At 33.2% G+C, this 19,535-nt stretch overlaps 2 protein-coding genes across 2 annotated transcripts in view; both read left to right on the forward strand.

Moving 5' to 3' along the window:
- The window catches only part of LOC134685227 (uncharacterized), a 28,573-nt gene extending 15,471 nt beyond the window's left edge, over positions 1-13,102 (forward strand). The window contains exons 11-19 of the mRNA XM_063544747.1: positions 588-767; positions 1,393-1,572; positions 2,203-2,318; positions 3,676-3,732; positions 6,389-6,434; positions 7,015-7,061; positions 8,261-8,374; positions 10,655-10,840; positions 12,138-13,102. Coding sequence (XP_063400817.1) covers positions 588-767; positions 1,393-1,572; positions 2,203-2,318; positions 3,676-3,732; positions 6,389-6,434; positions 7,015-7,061; positions 8,261-8,374; positions 10,655-10,840; positions 12,138-12,203 — 992 coding nt within the window. The 3' untranslated portion in view covers positions 12,204-13,102. The remainder of the gene's footprint in view (positions 1-587; positions 768-1,392; positions 1,573-2,202; positions 2,319-3,675; positions 3,733-6,388; positions 6,435-7,014; positions 7,062-8,260; positions 8,375-10,654; positions 10,841-12,137) is intronic.
- Positions 1-19,535, forward strand: part of LOC134685229 (1,5-anhydro-D-fructose reductase-like) — a 75,010-nt gene that overhangs the window by 17,558 nt on the left and 37,917 nt on the right. The window lies entirely within an intron of this gene.

Genomic DNA, 19,535 nt, shown 5'->3' on the forward strand with positions numbered 1-19,535 from the left:
TTAAATGAAACTGTGATAAGAATTTTGTTACAGCCCTACAATATTTTATAAAATTTTCTAAGTTTCACAGGACATGGATTCACAAGTTATCAATGTCACAGTGTCCCTAAACATCATACACAAAGAAGGGAAGAAAGTCAACCAGATTTTTGATACACACATGTATCACAATTTCATTTCAACTGAAAATTGTAATATTGATTATTCTGATAGTGTACATTGAAAAGTGTTAGACCAACCATTCTTGATGTATTCTCTTTGTTGATGGTTATCTTTGTAAAACTGTTACAAATAAAGAAATGTTACATTAAGGTATAAATTCTTGACAGTCTTGCAAACAAAAAAATTATAAATTTTATCTGACAAGCCTGCTTTTCATACGTTTTTGATTTTTTGTCTTGTTTAAAACAGATAAAAAGGAACAGTTCTTGAAATTAATCTTGGAATAAAGATTGCTGTAGGTTTATGTTTAAACACTGATGACATAAACTGTTTTATCAATAATTAATCGGATAATGATTCAACATTTAGTGACTGCAATTAACTTGCAAATTAGGAGACTTATAATTATGGTGTCTGTGTTTTAGAAATAGAGACGGAGCAGATGACAGAGATAAAAAGAGACCAGTACAAAACAACAGCTCTAAAGCCAAAGCAGTCTGCAGATACTCACACAGCTAGAAGAAGTAAACAGCCTAGTGCATCAGCATCACCTTCTCCACAACAAATCCTAAGATCTAACAATGAACCAACATCACCTTCACATGGTATTTATTCTAGATCTCGTTTATAGGCCAATAAATTCAAAACACAGTTGACATACAGTCTCATTATCTTTTCAGGGTTTGCCTATATTCATCTGATTATAATTGAAGTCCTATTAATTATGCCCCCCTCACGATAGTAGAGGGGCATTATGTTTTCTGGTCTGTGCGTCTGTTCGTCTGCCCGTCTGTTACACTTCAGGTTAAAGTTTTTGGTCAAGGTAGTTTTTTATGAAGTTGAAGTCCAATGAACTTGAAACTTAGTTTACATGTTCCCTTTTATAAGATCATTCTAATTTTAATGCCAAATTAGAGAATTTATTACAATTTAACGGTCCAGTAAACATAGAAAATGATAGTGCGAGTAGGGCATCGATGTACTGAGGACACATTCTAGTTTTTATCCTAATTTTAGTGATTATAAGATTAAAGAGATAAAACATACAACACAGTGGCATCAGAAATCACTTTAAATGGTAAAACTTTATCCAATTACAAGTTAATCCAAAGTCATAATGATTTTATATAAACTGTTTTATCAATCATAAATCTGATAATCATTCAGAATTTAGTGACTGCAATTAACTGGCAAATTAGGAGACTTATAATTATGGTGTCTGTGTTTTAGAAATAGAGACGGAGCAGATGACAGAGATAAAAAGAGACCAGTACAAAACAACAGCTCTAAAGCCAAAGCAGTCTGCAGATACTCACACAGCTAGAAGAAGTAAACAGCCTAGTGCATCAGCATCACCTTCTCCACAACAAATCCTAAGATCTAACAATGAACCAACATCACCTTCACATGGTATTTATTCTAGATCTCGTTTGTAGGCCAATAAATTCAAAACACAGTTGACATACAGTCTCATTATCTTTTCAGGGTTTGCCTATATTCATCTGATTATAATTGAAGTCCTATTAATTATGCACCACCTACGATAGTAGAGGGGCATTATGTTTTTCTGGTCTGTGCATATGTTCGTTCATCCGTCTGTCCGTCCATCTGTTCGTTCGTCCATCTGTTACACTACAGGTTAAAGTCTTTGGTCAAGGTAGTTTTTGATGAAGTTGAAGTCCATTCAATTTGAAACTTAGTATACATGTTCCCTTTGATAAGATCATTCTAAATTTATTCCAATTTCACGGTCCAGTAAACATAGAAAATATTAGTGCGAGTGGGGCATCGGTGTACTGTGGACGCATTCTTGTTTGTATCCTAATTTTAGTGATTATAAGATTAAAGAGATAAAACATACATTGGTATCAGAAATCGCTTTAAATGGTAAAATTTTAATCCAATTACAAGTTAATCCAAAGTCAAAATGATTTTATATAAACTGTTTTATCAATCATAAATCTGATAATCATTCAGAATTTAGTGACTGCAATTAACTGGCAAATTAGGAGACTTATAATTATGGTGTCTGTGTTTTAGAAATAGAGACGGAGCAGATGACAGAGATAAAAAGAGACCAGTACAAAACAACAGCTCTAAAGCCAAAGCAGTCTGCAGATACTCACACAGCTAAAAAAAGTGTACAGATAGCCAAGGTATAAACTAATGTGAAATCAGTTTATGACTTAAAACAAATAAAAAAATAAATGCAATTCATCATTGATAGTATGTTTATGTCTTAAAATGAGAATCTCTTGCCTACAACCTGATTTACTATACAGTATCCGAGATGTTCTTCCCATGACACAAACGTGTGCCTTCACTCATCACTCATTTTCTGTTCAAATTTACACAAAATCTTCTCATCTAAAAGTATTGAGCTAAAAAATTCAATCCAACTTCTCTTTGACCATGTATAGCCATATAGCTTTAAAAAAAAAATCCATCTTTTACTAGAGTTATGTGTCCTTGAATTGTACTTTTTCATCAATTGTATTGACAAGATTTTGAAGAAGTTTCCACCAGTAACTGTTGTTTGCAATGAAGTTCTGTCCCTTGAATATTGAAAAACAATTTTTAAGGGTTCTGCTTCTATATATTGCTGCTACAGTTTGTTATCACAACCCCTCTGAAAACACACAACATAGTTTCATAAATTCCTTTTAAGATAAAAACGACATACTATGTAGATGTGCCTATAGGAAACTATGATTCATTTTTTTTTTTCAGTTTTTTTTATTTCTCCGCTAAGGTTTTTATACACCCATCGTCTTTTAGACGGGACATATTATGGTATACTGTTGTCTGTCTGTCTGTCCGTCCGTCACCACACTTCGGACAAAAACTCAAAAACACTTTCAGCAATTTCCATGAAACTTAAGTGAATTGTTTATATCTATTGATGTAAGCTCCCTTTCAATTTTTATAAATTTCAGATTTTAAGTCTTGGATTTATGGGGCTTTATTCATAAACAAAGGGGGATTTTTAACACTTCGGATAATAACTCAAAAAGGCTTTCACCAATGTCCATGAAACTTTGGTGAATTGTTTATATCTATTGATGTAAGCTCCCTTTCAATTTTTATAAATTTCAGATTTTACATTTCCGTGTTATGATTTTTTATGCTTAAAAAGGGGGTGATTTTCCAATTTTGGGACAATACATTTAAAGCATAAAAGACAAGTTAAAAGAGCAACAGGCGTATCATGCCCTAAAGCGCAGCCCTTTATTAATTAAGTTAAACAATGTTTAACTCCATTAATCAGGATGACTTTTTTCATTATTGAAAAATACAAAATAGTCAAGTAAAACCACAATTTCTGTTTTCATTAAGTTAACAAGTAACTAAACAACTGCATGACAACAAATGAATTGCAATCCTGCCTCATAGTTTGCCCAAGTCTGATGGATTTTTTCAATTTTAAAAAGAGAGAATGCTGTTAAGAATGTTTCAAAATATAAATTCATTTTCTAGTGTAAGGATGATAAATTGTGTTCTATTTTCTTCCAGAATGATTCCCAGTTCATCAATATAAGTGACAGTGATGCTGATACCAGTGAAAATGAGGTACTGGTAATTAGATAAGCAATAACATGCATCTCATCTCACTTTTTCATAACAAGCTGATAATTTTGAGGAATAATCTGTCTTTCAGTGATGTCCTGCCATGGTTTGTTTGAATTTGTTTGTTAGCTTTTTGGTCATGAATGTTTGTCTCCAATATTTAATTAACTGCATTTGTATTCAGATATCACAGATCAAATTTATTCGTTCATTGTGTAATCATACGTTTTTTTATTGAGTTAAGTCTGCCTATTGATATTTTATCGTGTGTTTTTCTATGTTGTGATGTTATGCTATTGTTTCAGAAAAAGGGAGAAGGTTTGGATCCATTAAAACATTTAATCCCGCTGCAAATGTTTGCACCTGTCCTAAGTCAGGAATCTGATGTACAGTAGTTGTCGTTTTTTTATGTAATATATATGTGTTTCTCGTTTCTTGTTTTGTTTATATAGATAAGACCGTTGGTTTTCCCGTTTGAATGGTTTTACACTAGTAATTTTGGGGCCATTTATAGCTTGTTGTTCGGTTTGAGCCAAGGCTCCATGTTGAAGGACGTACTTTAACCTATAATTGTTTACTTTTTAAATTGTTATTTGGATGGAGAGTTGTCTCATTGGCACCCACACCACATCTTCCTATATCTATCTTAGTTTAAATCTTGTGTTACTAATTTAACCATTGTGCTTTCCATGACTACATATTTTTATATTTGCTTCATAGTTAATTAGAGCAAGATTTTAATTGATAGTTGTTAAACTGTGATTTACAAAAAAATACATTACTCATGTATTGATAATCTTTATAATTGCATCATATTAACCTATAAGATGTTCATTTGTACAATTTGTATCAAGTGGGTATTGACTGCAAAGAATCTTCTTTCACTCAAAGAGATTACTGTAAAACAACTTAATTTCGCGGATATTTATTTAACCTATTCTTATTAACTTCTCGGCTATTTGATTTCGCGATATTCCTAATTATTTGGTGTAGTTTAATAAGGAGAAATTCAAATTTTAAATATACGCGACTATTTATATTTGCAAATTTTTTATACTCGCGAAAATAAATTGCTCGAGAAAATAAGTTGGTGGGCTAATAGGGTCAGGTTTTGGTGGAAACACAATGCCTCGAGTCTGTTGAAGCCATAAAAGTTATCATAGTGGAATAAATAGACGCATAATGTGCTATAGGCCTTGAAATATAGATGTCCGTAACATTCAAAATAACTGATTTTAGACACCATTGTTGTCCGATTTCAAACTTGGACCCTAATTATTGGTCTAATTCGTTTTCAATCAATCAGCAACTTAAACTTTGTTTTTACAAGTGAAAATTCATTGAATTACCAATGCTAGCTTGATCTGGGACACCCTTGACCGAGCTGGATGGAGCCAAGGGGGTAAAAAAGGGGGGGGGGTAATTTGGCACACACATTCTTTGAAAAAAAAATTCTTAGGTTTTATTTTTGAAATTGAAAGTAAAGTTAAGTTAAGTTACATTTAATATAGGAAATAAGTTTTCCAACTCCGGCAGTGAGATTCGAACCCTCAATCTTAGCGCCTTGGGATAGATCATCGTACCCCTGCGCCACTGGCATTGTAATGAAATTATTGAAATTTTAAGTACTTAAGTCGACTACTACGGAAGAAATTCAAAAAAAAAAAAATAATATAAAGATTCTCACCCAGTTTGTTTTCCTTTTGGAATTATGAGTTCTGATGATAATCTTTTGTTGCCAAATGCATGATTTTTATGCAAATCTAGGAGGAATCCACTCTTTACAATGTCATTTTTTCATTGAAATATACATGTTCCTTTATTCAAACAAAAGTGTTTTCAACTTTATCATACCCCAACACTTACGAAACTATGTTTTGTTACATCTATTTCAACTTTGGAATTTTTTTTTAGAATATTTAAGTGGTTTTTGTCACTTTTCTCATAATATCTCTAAGAAATGACTTCGAATTTTTAGCGCATTTCAAGTTTGTGAGTGCGCTTCTAGTCTAAAAATTACATTTGCAACTAGTGTACAAGTTAGAACTATTAGTTTAATACTATTCTTTCAAAACTCACTGCACAGTTATTGAGAAAAGTCATAACTCCTCTTAAAAGAGCAGTTTTCTTTGCCCTTCTTTTTGAGAATTTTCCTCAAAATTCGACGAAAAATAAATGGTTTTTACAGAAGAATTACACATCAGTAAGAGGCGACTTATTTATTAACTAATAACGATAGAGGTTTGCTGCACATTAAATCGCATTGCTGTTTATCTGAGGATTAATTTGAGCCCTTAACCACATCTGTACGTCAGCAAATGGCTATGGAACCAGTCTAAATGCCCCAAAAAAATCTTGAAATTGGCTTCACCGGTAAGCTGTACCGGTGTGAATGGGAAGGGGTTAAACTCCTTATTGGTATGGTTTTATGTTGATTTTTAATAAATTACAACATTAGATATGTTAAAAAGTAAATGATATGGCTTTTTCAATATAACATGCCATAATTACATCGAGCAGACCTATTATGCTGTATTGGTGTTTCTGCTTCAATCGGATGTGGTACTGAACACGCCATATGATATTTTGTATTGATATGTATGGGCAGTATGAACACCTGCTTAGCATTAACATGGTTTGTTTTGGTATTTCTTTTCAGTTGGCAACAATGAATATTGTAAAACGAGCCAGAACAGGAACACCAGGTATGTTTTTTGTAGTTTAAATTGTTTTACATTTATGATTTTTTTTTTTTGAATTGAGAAAAACCAGGCAAATGAACATCACAAAAGTTTCTATAACGTAATGTTTCCAAGCAATGTAATTGTTGTTTTAATGTTGTAATTTATTCCAATCATTATGAAGAAGGCCATAATATCCAAAACGTATAGGAATTTGTGTTATAGTTTTTATTATTTAGATAATTGAGCTGATATGTAACAATAACATCTCCATGCCTTATATATCATGTACTCTAGTACGCCACTAGATTAAAACTGACGAGAAAAGGTAACACACGGCCACTGAAAGCTTTATATCAACCCAACAATGTTAGATCTGTAAATTTGCGAAATTTCGCAAATTTTTTGTTCTTCCCGGACTGGGATCCGAACCCATGCTACTGAGATATCGTGACACCTAATCGCCTGCACTGTAGCCGTCCCGCTAGACAAGACAACCACCTGGGCTTCATAAAAATGAAGCTTTCGGTGAACGGGTGTTACCTTTTCACATCAGTTTTAATCTAGCGTCGATATATATATATATATATACATTTCTTTGAAGGTTGTGAAAAGCTGACTTTGAAAGAAAAAAAAAAATTACGACAAGAAGTAAGTTTTTTAACTTATAGTTTTACACATATTGTACGGATAGAAAACTAAACTGAGTAACACCTTCTCTGGTACTTTCACATTAACAAATAAATGAATTGTTATGACAAGAAATTTTGTTCATGATTATTAGAAAATACTAATTAGAGCACCATACATTTTGTATTAACATTCAAATCAACATAGATCTACATTCATGCATTATTTATCTATTTTAATTCAAAGTGTTAAACAGAAACATTTTGTATATGAACATTAGTGAGGTACAGTTGACCTTTTCATATGTTAATTTTGATTATGGACATACTTTTATAAATCTGTATAACTGGTCCTGTGACGCTTATTTATATGATATAATAGGAATTACAAATCTGATGAGATTTGTAATTTGATATAACAACTCTGAGATGTCAGTGTATAATCAGGAAACTGCCAGGGTGTAAAAGATATTTGTATCACCAATTGCAACCTCAAATAAGTCTCCATAACACCTGGTACTATATGGCGTTGTCAAAAGCTCTACAGAACATCATAGGCTCACAGAGGGTCAACAATAACCTGCTTCTGTCTTTAAAATACATTTTGATTTCAAAGCTACTCAATTTAACATTCAAATTCTTAAATTATTTTGTTTAAAGTGTTATTATAAATTCTCATGAAATATGAATTATTTTCACAGCAAGTTATTAATTCCTTCAGGTATGCATAACAAATAAGTTAGGTTTTTTCTTATGTGTTAAGAAAACAAAGCCACATGCAGGCATAGCAAAAAATCTCAAAACTGTATTAAAAACATTTAAAAAAAAAAAAAGAAATTTCCAGATTGAAAAAGTGCCTATGAATGGATAGCCAAAATATTAAGAAACAATAAATTTGTAATGAATGTACATGCTGCATTGTGCATGTTTGACAAACACCTGCACTGGAAAGCAAAAAAATAACCATTTAGACCAGGATAATATATGTGTAATTCAGGTCTCAGATGGACACATACTGGGTGTGGGACCTGCAGACTTTCTGCTAAAATTCCAATGGTCTTTGACTCAAGGGATATAAACTCTAAGCTGGGAATGTCACAGTTATATACCCTGTCTGAGAGCTGAATATCAGATAATGTTACTCCTTAAGGAGTAAACAGGACCTCAGGCTTCCAAGTAGTATTGAGGGTCAATATGAACAGGATCAATTTTTATTTGTAGATGGCAAAGGATTTCATCCCACCAAAACCAGGGGCAAGATCTTCCAAGGAGTTTATGATTCTAAATGACAATGCCATATACTCCCGTCATTTCGATTTAACAACCCCAATTAAGGTTAGTGTTCAAAGTAATAAAAGTACAATTAAACCAAATTTAGGAAAAAAATGCTTTTCAAGGGAGAGTCCCTACAGATATCAAATGGATTATTTATTTTCAGTTAAATTCCTAATGAGTTCAAGGTGAATTCTTAGTTTTTTCTTTATCAGATAAAGTCCAAGAAAGCATAAAAAAGTAAAAAAAAGTAATGTTATCGAATTGTTATAATTCTTAAGTATTTCATAAAATAGCAGAAACCCTTTCAATTAATTTATTATACCCCCGCTTTAAAAAAGGGGGGGTATACTGTTTTACCTCTGTCTGTCCGTCAGTCCGTCCGTCCGTCAGTCAGTCCTTCAGTCCGTCTGTCCGTCAGTCAGTCCGTCCCATGAAACTTTCGTCACATTTTTCTCAGGAACTACAATACAAGGATTTCTGAAATTAGGTTTCATGGTTTATCTAAGTCAGCTTTACCGTGTGATGCGTTTTCAGATTGATCACTTGACAACTTCATGTTTACCGAACACTTGTATGATTTTACACATGATAGCCAAGTTGAAAATTTTCGTCACATTTTTCTCAGGAACTACAATACAAGGATTTCTGAAATTTGGTTTCATGGTTTATCTAAGTCAGCTATACAGTGTGATGCGTTTTCAGATTGATCACTTGACTACTTCCTGTTTACCGAACACTTGTATGATTTTACACATGATAGCCAAAGTGAAAATTTTCGTCACATTTTTCTCAGGAACTACAATACAAGGATTTCTGAAATTTGGTTTCAGGGTTTATCTAAGTCAGCTATACGGTGTGATGAGTTTTCAGATTGATCACTTGACAACTTCCTGTTTACCGAACACTTGTACGATTTTACACATGATAGCCAAGTTGAAAATTTTCGTCACATTTTTCTCAGGAACTACAATACAAGAATTTCTGAAATTTTGTTTCAGGATTTATATAAGTCAGCTATACCGTGTGATGCGTTTTCAGATTGATCACTTGACAACTTCCTGTTTACCGAACACTTGCATATTTTTACACTATTAATATTATCCACTTGCAGCAGGGGTATCATTAGTGAGCAGTAGCTCGCAGTTTACTTGTTTTAAACCTGCAATTCTTTTCACGGAAAGCCAAACATAGAGAAAGTGATCCAGCTGCAGCATTAGCTAACTTCTTAAAAGCTTTATATTTCAGGTGGAATACCTGGATGCTCCATGCATTGTATATAGATGCCTTATGTTACAAATTTTTGTGACATAACCATTGTCCTTGACTTCATTTTCATGGTTCAGTGACTCAAAATAAAGTTAAGATTTATCGTCATGTTCATTTCTCTTAGGAGTAAAAGGATTACTATATTTGGTATATGCCTATCTTGCAAGGTCCACATGCTGTTTACAATAGGTGAATTAAACTGGTGAAAGAATGGAAATTTCAGTCTGGAAGGTCTCTTTTTACCTTGACCTCAAATTAATTGTTCAATGCTTAAAGTTAAAATTTATGTTTTGGTCTTCTTTTTTTTTAAAACTATTAGCAATAGGTAGACTAAATTTGTTGTATTGAAGGATTAAAGCTGTACATGTCTATCTGGCATGGTTCATCATAACATTGTTCAATGTTAATGTTTGTATTGATGAAGTGTTTCATAGAAACTATGAGCAAAAGGTCAACTTTATTAAGTGCATTGATTGAATGTAAGGTGTACATGTATTTCTCCTTTGGTTTATCTAACCTTCTTGATCCCATTTTCTTGGTTCATTTTGAGTTTATGTGACAGTTTTAGTAAAGCTTTATATCTTGAACTATCAACATAATATTGATGGTTTGTAAAAAAAACAAGACATTTCAGTATGTGGACTTTTGTTCTGAATAAAGTTTGATTAGTGTAAGAAGAATTTGGAGAGTAATTATGAAAAAAGAAACAGATATTTTGGGAATGCATCAAAGTACATGTACATGTCATTTGAACATTTCTGCTTACTTCAGATAATTAAGAGTTTCTCTTTCTGAATGACCTGTAAAAGATTCCTGTTCTTGTTTTGTTTGACAAAATGTCTTGAAGAAATTCAAATTTCTATGTAAGTTGGAATGTTACACATATAATTAGATCAATTATTCATATCAAGTGGTATAAACTAGGATATAATTTTTGATCATGGTATAAATGCTAATATGGAAATGTTACAATGCAAAAAAATTAATCTGTCTTTTGTGACATGTTCTTGTTTCAGAACATGTAGATGTTTCAAAGCCCAAATGCTTTCAAGCAATATTTTTTTCTGATTACAGGGTCTTTATAACTGGCTAGTTGCCACCATACCCTATGAGACAGTGCCTGCAAGGTTCGTTTTACAATGTGTAGGTGTAGACGTATGTGAACTAACAGATTGCCGGCATCGGTTTCCCATAACTGATGAGAGGGACAGAGACATTTTGTTGATCTCTGTCCCATCATCTTTGGTTATCTCACCAATTGTAAGTATATGGATATCAAACTCAATAAGGTATTGCTAGCCTAATAGAGTTATATAAGATAATAGTTATGTTTAAATACGTTGGTCACAAATGTAATAAACATTCACCTATAAAAAAAATGCTTATCATGACAACTGTCCCTTAATTTGTTTTGAGAAATAGATATTAACTTCTACAAATCATTAATTTAACTTGGCTGTTTGATGTTGACAATAAATCAGTTTATTGACTTGGAAGATACAATGAAGCTGTCAGTAATATTAACCTACTCGTGCTAAGCCTATAATATCCAAACAGTTTGGCGTTGATGATTATAGTGGCACAGTAGTATATCCTGGTATAATTCTAGCCTTTTTAGATATCCCACCAATTTTTAACACTGCCTTAAATTTTGCATACTAACTTTAAAAAAAAATCATATTCAGAAATTAATTTGAATATGTGATTATGTATAACAAATGTTTACTGTTCTAGACTACATTTGTATTACGAAACTTAAGGCCACTAGAGCATTACAGTATTTTATCATGCAGTGAATACAAAATATCAAAAAAAAATCAAAACATCATTTTCACTGGTTTATAAAAGTATTTCATATATATTACACTTAATATGTCCCTCAGTTTTGGAAAGTATTTTTCAGTAATTACTGCATTTTTGGCCTAATCACACAGATAAGTTATATTAAATTCAGTACACAAATTAGCAACCCTAATTCAGAAACATAAAAGTCCACTGTACCATTTACCTTAATGACACCTTCTTTACCCAAGGTTGTTTTTATATTTCTATTTATATAAGTACAGCTGGATGGTAGGATTTTACAGTGTAAAAACAAAAATCAAGCAGAATTTTGTTCAATTTCAATGTTGGCCTACTTTCTTTATAGAATATTTGATTATAGGTTAATTTTTACTACATTCCTACAAGTGTCTAGGTGGAATCATACTACTTATTTCGTACAATTGCACACAAATGTGATTATAATGTGCGTAAATAAAAAATGCACTGGTTACCTGTTCATGCACCTTCAGTCACAGTTTATTAACATGGAATGTTTTGAATATTAAATATTTCAATTTTTGATTTTTAATACAAAAATATATAACATTTGCTTTATACTATAAAACATGTCCTTGTGTTTACGTTTAATTTTATAAAATACATATTTTACCAGAACATTGATGGTAATTTCATATCTGTAATTATCACAGCAAATTTGATTGAAGGTTTTAATACAAGAAGTTTGAAACATTAGTTTAAGTATATGTACATCTATATGTTTTTACTTTTTCAGGCTGATGAAGTCAATACAACCTTCACCTGTTATGACGAAGTATACTTCAGTTACAGTGATCTGTAACAACACTTTTTCATTTGTTCAATAAGAAAAAAAATCTGATTTTAAATAAATATTTTGCATCCAGTATAAGAGGTGCGCAAGATGCAAGTTTGTTCAAATAATAATGTGTACAGGGTTTTAATACAACCCGTATTTTTTGGTCATATATTGGTATAATGTTGGAGTCGTCTTCAACTTCATTGTTGTCCGAAGGCATTTGGTTTTCGCACTATAACTTTAGTAAAAGTAAATAGAATCTATAAATTTAAACACAAGGTGTATGCCCATAAAAGGAAGGTTGGGATTGATTCTGGGAATTTTGGTCCCAACAGTTAAGAAATAAGGGACCAAAAAGGGTCCAAATAAGCATTTTCTTGGTTTTCGCACCATAACTTTAGTGTAAGTAAACAGAAATCTATGAAATTTTAACATAAGGTTTATGACCATAAAAGGAAGGTTGAGATTGATGTTAGGAATTTTGGTCCCAACAGTTAAGAAATTAGGGACCAAAAAGGGCCCAAATGAGCATTTTCTTGGTTTTCGCACAATAATTTTAGTATAAGTAAACAGAAATCTATGAAATTTCAAAACAAGGTTTATGACCATACAAGGAAGGTTGGGGTTGATTTTGGGAGTTTTGGTCCCAACAGTTTAAGAATTAGGGGCCAAAAGGGGCCAACTTTATACTTTGTTTTATTTTATCAGGAAATGAATTAATGGCCAAATCTAACCATGTATTTTGAATCTTAATTCTTGGTCCTGTTTTCAAATTGATCTACAGAAAAGTCCAAAATTAAACTGACTTTGATTTTATTAATAAATTGAATTCTTCAGGGTTTTTTTATATGCTGAATCTAAATATGTACTTAGATTTTTGATTATGGGCCCAGTTTTGCAAGTTGGTCCAAATGGGGGTCCAAATTAAAAAAATATATATGGGGTTATTCAATACGCTGAATTTAACCATGTATTTACATTTTTAATATTGGGCGCGGTAATCAAATTGGTCCACATTGAGGTCTAATGGGTCTAAAATTGAACATTATTTGATTTCATCAAGAATTGAATTCTTGGGGTTCTATGATATGCCGAAACTAACCATGAATTTAGATTTTGGATATATATTGCACCATAATAGATAAATGTTCAATTTAAAAAAAAATAAGTTTTTAAATTTAAGTTCTTATACCACATTCATTATGTGTCAAAAACATATGTTGTGTCAAATATTTCATCACAATCCAAATTCAGAGCTGTATCAAGCTTAAATGTTGTGTCTATAATACTTGCCCCAACTGTTCAGGGTTTGACCTCTGTGGTCGTATACAGCTGCACCCTGGGGAGCATCTGGTTTTACAAGTGGTAAGTGTTTTGACACATACATTTTTCATCAGGTGATGAAGTTTATCTTGTAAAATTTATCATCATTATATCTTAAAATACAATTCCTATACTTTAACTTCACATTTAGTGCACTTATTATTCTCCTTGTACTGAAACTGTAAATAAAGATGTGAATGGTGTCAATTATATATTTTGCTTACCTGGCATGAAACTTCAAGTGAGCTTTTCTCATCTCTTGGCGTCTGTAGTCGACCATACCTCACCTGTTAAATTTAACATGTCTCTGTGTTCTATAGGTGCCATGCATGGTCACATTTGTCACCTATTCTGATGGTCATTCAGTTTGTGTTATTTTGGCAGAAAAATTATTTTAAAGGCGTCCTGACAAACAGACTTCTGGTTTTAAACTTGAACATTATTTTCATAACAGTACTATAATTTTTGGGTTGAAAGAGACTACATGATATAGCAGTGATCATCATGGAAAAGAAACTTGAAATGGATAGTTAATAGCAAAGGCTCTTTATTTATGATATATATGCTCAAAGTATACAGAAACACGAAAACCAAAAAAAAGCTGACTATGGAAAAATGGAGAGGGCTGGAAAAAATTAAACTTTCTACAAGAACCAAGAAATCCTCCAGACAAAGTCTCTTTCAAAAATTCACCCTACAATACTTTCAACTAAGCTCTAAATGCCCACGATTTCGTAGGTTTGTTTAAGTATCCCTGAAACTAATAGCATTTAGAGCAAATCCAACAGGTGATAGTCATCTCAGGTAGTCAGTTAGGGTAAGAAGATCCTGATCAACAAATGTTACCAATCAAGTTGCTCATTACAAACACAGAAAATAGTCGAATTTGGTTGGTCATATTTTTGAATAGGGAAGGGGATAATTCTCAATGAGGATACCTACTTGTCAAATCCGTTTGGAAGTTTAATTTTTCTGTATACTTGGTTTTAAGTTTGCAGGGGTATGGTATATATATATTTGTAGACAAGCCTGTCCTATTTGTTTTCTTTTTTCGTTGAAGATCCATCAGTTACACTGGAAACCTAATTTAGTAGCAACTTGGATATTATACTAGAAATACTGTATATCAACCTAAGGAAAATATGGAAACCAACTGTCATAATTCTGATTTGGTACAGGCTTTTTCTAAAGAAAATAATTGGTTAATATAAAAAAAAGAAGATGTGGTATGATTGCCAATGAGACAACTATCCACAAAAAGACCATAATGACACAAACATTAACAACTATAGGTCACTGTACGGCCTTCAACAATGAGCAAAACCCATACCGCATAGTCGGCTATAAAAGGCCCCGATAAGACAATGTAAAACAATTCAAACAAGAAAACTAACGGCCTCATTGGTGTAAAGAAATGCACGAAAACAAATATGTAACACATTAACAAACGACAACCACAGAATTACAGGCTCTTGACTTGGGACAGGCACATACATAAATAATGTGGCGGGGTTAAACATGTTAGCGGGATCCCGACCCTCCCCCTAACCTGGGACAGTGGTATAACAGTACAACATATGAATGAACTATAAAAGTCAGTTGAAAAAGGTTTAACTCATCAGATGGACAAAAAATACAAGTGGACGTGGCCGGGTACTTATACATCCCGACAAAAAAAAACACAATGAACAGATCTGAGAGTACTCGCAGTTATCTGACAGCTAGTTCAAAGCCACTAACAACTACTAAAAAAATCATGCCTCTAAGACTAAACACTCAATCCGTACACATCCAACATACAATGGATTTAGTGTAAAGAAGTCATAAACAGCCAGAGAAGAACATGACCTTGTGCAATGCCAAGTTACAGGTATCGACAGATTGTAGATCCATGAAAATGTTTATGTATATAACATACTAGTGATATTTAGTCAGCTTTTAATCAACTGATAACAAAATCAATATTTATACCAATAAAACAATATTCAATGAACTTATTACAGTGTTGAATAGGTAACCTTTTAGAATAAGTTTATTTAAAGGAGCAACAACTTTACATGGATCATTTCTAAATTTCCGGGAATGATTAATAACATTTCTGTAAAAATGAGTATGTGCAATAACGTTTGAAATAAGTTTTCTACAGGAACAACCAAACTTCAAAACCAAATCTTTGTATCTAAGGAAAAATTAAGGAAATGTTTTTGTAATTTCTGGTAACGATATCCCTGGTTTAATAATTTACCAGTAATATATAGGTTGTGTTCGTTAAAATCAAAAATGTCATAACAGACACGGGTGTAGCGAATAAGTTATGAAATATAAACACCGTAAGATGGTGCCAAAGGAACATCAACATCTAAAAATGGAAAATTAACAATAGGGAACGAAAAATCGTCTCTTTTGTCGTAAATTTAAGTGTGTAGTTCCCCGTTAAAGCTGGGGTCACACATTCACGATTTTTACTACCGTTCTTGATAGGACCATTCCCGATTAAAATTTATTAAAAGTCTGATCAAGATCCTGTGAATCGTGGATGGAAATTCAAATTTAAATTAAAATTTGTAAAAAAAAAATTTGATCACGACAACAATCAGATAGTATTCAGGAAGCACCGATATTCAACCGTTTCTAAGCGAATTAGTCCCGATAATACCGTTCTGAATCCGCTTCTAATCCGATTTGTATCTTTCGCCAGGTAAAATTCGACCGAGTCTGTCACGACTGCGTCCCGACTCTACCGAATGTTATCCGACTGAGATCAGACAGTGACCGGACAGTGAACCGACGCTGACGGAAGTTATCCGTTCGAAAACTGTCGGCATATTCGTGATGATCAAGTACTGTCGGAACGTAATCCTATCATAGTCCGCTCTATCGCATTGCAAACGGCTTTGTCTGGTCTCAGTCGTATTGTATTCTTTAATTGTCTGGACTCTGACGTGGGTATCATTGACGAATTTCGTATTAATAACGGGACTGTTTCGGAACGGTTTCGGCAAAAAACGGTTCGCAATCGACAAGATCTGGATGCAATCTGGACTCAATCGGCAGAAGAACATCTATGAAAAATTACTCCGGATCATTCCCGTTCCACAGGACACCGTCCAGAATACACAAGACATTGTTCGGAATTCGATCCGATACAGCAGAATCTGTCACGACATAGCCACGATTGTAATCCGACTAGACAAAATCGGCTGAGTTGCCCCGAATGTTACGGGACGCACCTTACTGTCGGGATGCTTTGCCGAACTATTCGGACCCTTCCCGATCCGTAGGGATCTGTTACGAACTAAAACGAATGCGTTCAGACAATGATAGGACATTCCAGATAATTGAGGATACTAATCCGACTTTTTCACTTTTCGTGTCGTATTGCTGTCTGATCTCAATCGGGAGCAATAATCGGCAATGTGTGAACCCCGCATTAAAACCGAAATATCTAAATCCAGAAAAAAAAACAGTTATTACCGAATACATTTAATTTATTTAAAGTAAGTTCCTTGGGGTAAGTTTCAGCAGTATATTGAGAAATTTCTTGATTATTTAACGAAAAAATTTCATCAAGATAACGGTAAGTGTTGTTGAATTTATCAATTAAATGCAATTTCGACGGGTCTTTACTGAGTTGAGTCATAAACTGGGACTCGTAACAGTACAAAAACAAGTCTGCTTTGCAAAGTCCTCATGCCCGTCAGACAGTTTTCACTTGACCTCAACTTCATTTCATGGATCAGTGATCAAGGTTAAGTTTTGGTGATCAAGTCCATATCTCAGATACTATAAGCAATAGGGCTAGTATATTTGGTGTATGGAAGGACTGTAAGGTAAACAATGTTAACTGACGGGTGTCATCTGACCTTGACCTCATTTTCATGGTTCAGTGCTTATAGGGAAGTTTTTGTGTTTTGGTCTGTTTTTCTCATACTTTATGCAATAGATCTACTATATTTGTTGTACGTAATGATTGTAAGGTGTACAGGTCTATCAGGCAGATGCCATCTGACCTTGACCTCATATTCAGGGTTGAGAGGTCAAAACTAAGTTTTTGAGTTTTGGTCTTTTTATGTAATACTATATGCCATAGGTCATGTATATTTGGTGTATGGAAATATTTTATGATCTATATATCAGTCGCGCAGGTTTTATTTGACCTTGACCTCATTTTCACGTATCATTGCTCAATGTTAAGTTTTTGTGTTGTGGTCTATTTTTCTGAAATATAAGTAATAGGTCAACTGTATTTGTTGTATGACAGCATTGTTAGCTGTACATATCTGCCTGGCATGGTTCTTCTGACCTTAACCTCATTTTCATGGTTCATTGGTCTTTTTTTAGTTATCTTGGTTAATGTTAAGTTTATGTTACAGTTTTTGATAAAGCGTTATACTTAGGACTATCAACATAATATCAATGATTACTAAAGAAGACGAGACATTTCAGCGTGTGCACTCTTGTTTTATAGATGGCTTACTTGTAAGACAGTTGTTTAAATGATCTGTAATGTTTACAAAATGGGGCATGCTAACCAATTTAGACCATCTTTTTATAGCCGACTTTTTTTGGAGTTTTTGTTGAGTAGGCTACTAATGTTGCAGAAAGGTTGACAAAGGGGCAATGCTCAGCTGGCGTTAAATAATTTCTTGAAAGGTTAAGATACCATGGATATGAGTCTTGCATGGTTTATTTAACCACCCCTTCTTTTAAAGGTTCATTGCTTAATTTTTAGTTTTGGGTTTTCTAATTCTATAATCCACAGGTCAGCAACATTTGGGGTATGGAATAATTGTAATGTGTTTTTGTCCATCTGAAAGTTATCATCTGAACATGACCTAATTTTCTTAGGTCATCAGATGATCAGGAAGTTTTCCTTGATAAGATACATTTTGCAATACGTCAACTATATTTAAAAAAATATAGGTACTAGTAACTATGTGGAATGGTATTTTAAAAGTTGTACCAGGAACTTCCTATACTGGTATAGGAAGTCCCTGAGCGCATCTATTTCCAGTTTAATTTTCATGACTGAGCTCATTTTCCGTGAATCATAAGTTTGTGTGACAGTTGTAATGAAGCTTTATATTCATGACTGTCAATATAAAAACAAAGGTTAGTGAAAAGGGTGAGTCTTGTTATCCTTCTTTCTTATGTTGTACGGTTACACCAATGTCTTAGATTAGGGGCGGCTAGGGATTCAGTTAAAATATTTAAACCCGCCACAATCTGTATTTGTGTATTGTCCCCAGTCTAAAGTTTCAGTGGTTGTCGTTTGTTGCTGGTTGGTGTGTGACGTGGTTCCCGTTCATTTTGTATGCCTTATTTAAGAGCAATATGTATTTCGGTCTCTGTGTTCGTTCCTTTGACCGTCTGTTCCGCTTCAGGTTAAATATTGCTGTTAAATTGTTCTGTCTATGTAGTTTTAATTAAGTTAACGTGCAATCCACTTGAACATGTTGAAAGTTAGAACTCATGTTCCTTGTGATATGATTTGTCTAATTTTAATCCCGAGTTATAGTTCAGAGTGCAAAATGACGGTCCAACAAACATAGAAAATGATAGTACGTGAGGGGCATCGTGTATTATGTACACATTTTTTGTACATTAATTCTGGTGCAAGTTTTTTCGTTTGAATTGTTTTACTGTTATCAATTCGGTGCATTTTAGAGCTCACTAATGCTCACTGTAGAAGGCTGTCCGGTGACATAATTTGTTAAAATTCTGTGTCATTTGGCCTCATGTGAAGAGTAATCTCGTTGACAATCATATCACATCTTCTTTCTATAGAATTACTGTACAGCATGGATTTTTCCATTGTTAAAATTTGTACGCCCAGGTGGACTTGTATCTTTTTTCCACTTCATTTGAGTACTAATGGATAGTGGTCTCGTTGGTAACTGTACTACCACATCTGTTTACTTGTATTAAGAGAGACATGATACACACATATATATGTCTCTGGTATTTACATATAAATCTAGCAGAAAGGTCGACGGAAACAAGGTTTTAATATTTGATACAAAATACTGTGTA

The sequence above is a fragment of the Mytilus trossulus genome, chromosome 9 (genome assembly GCF_036588685.1).
Source record: "Mytilus trossulus isolate FHL-02 chromosome 9, PNRI_Mtr1.1.1.hap1, whole genome shotgun sequence".
Lineage (NCBI taxonomy): Eukaryota > Metazoa > Mollusca > Bivalvia > Mytilida > Mytilidae > Mytilus > Mytilus trossulus.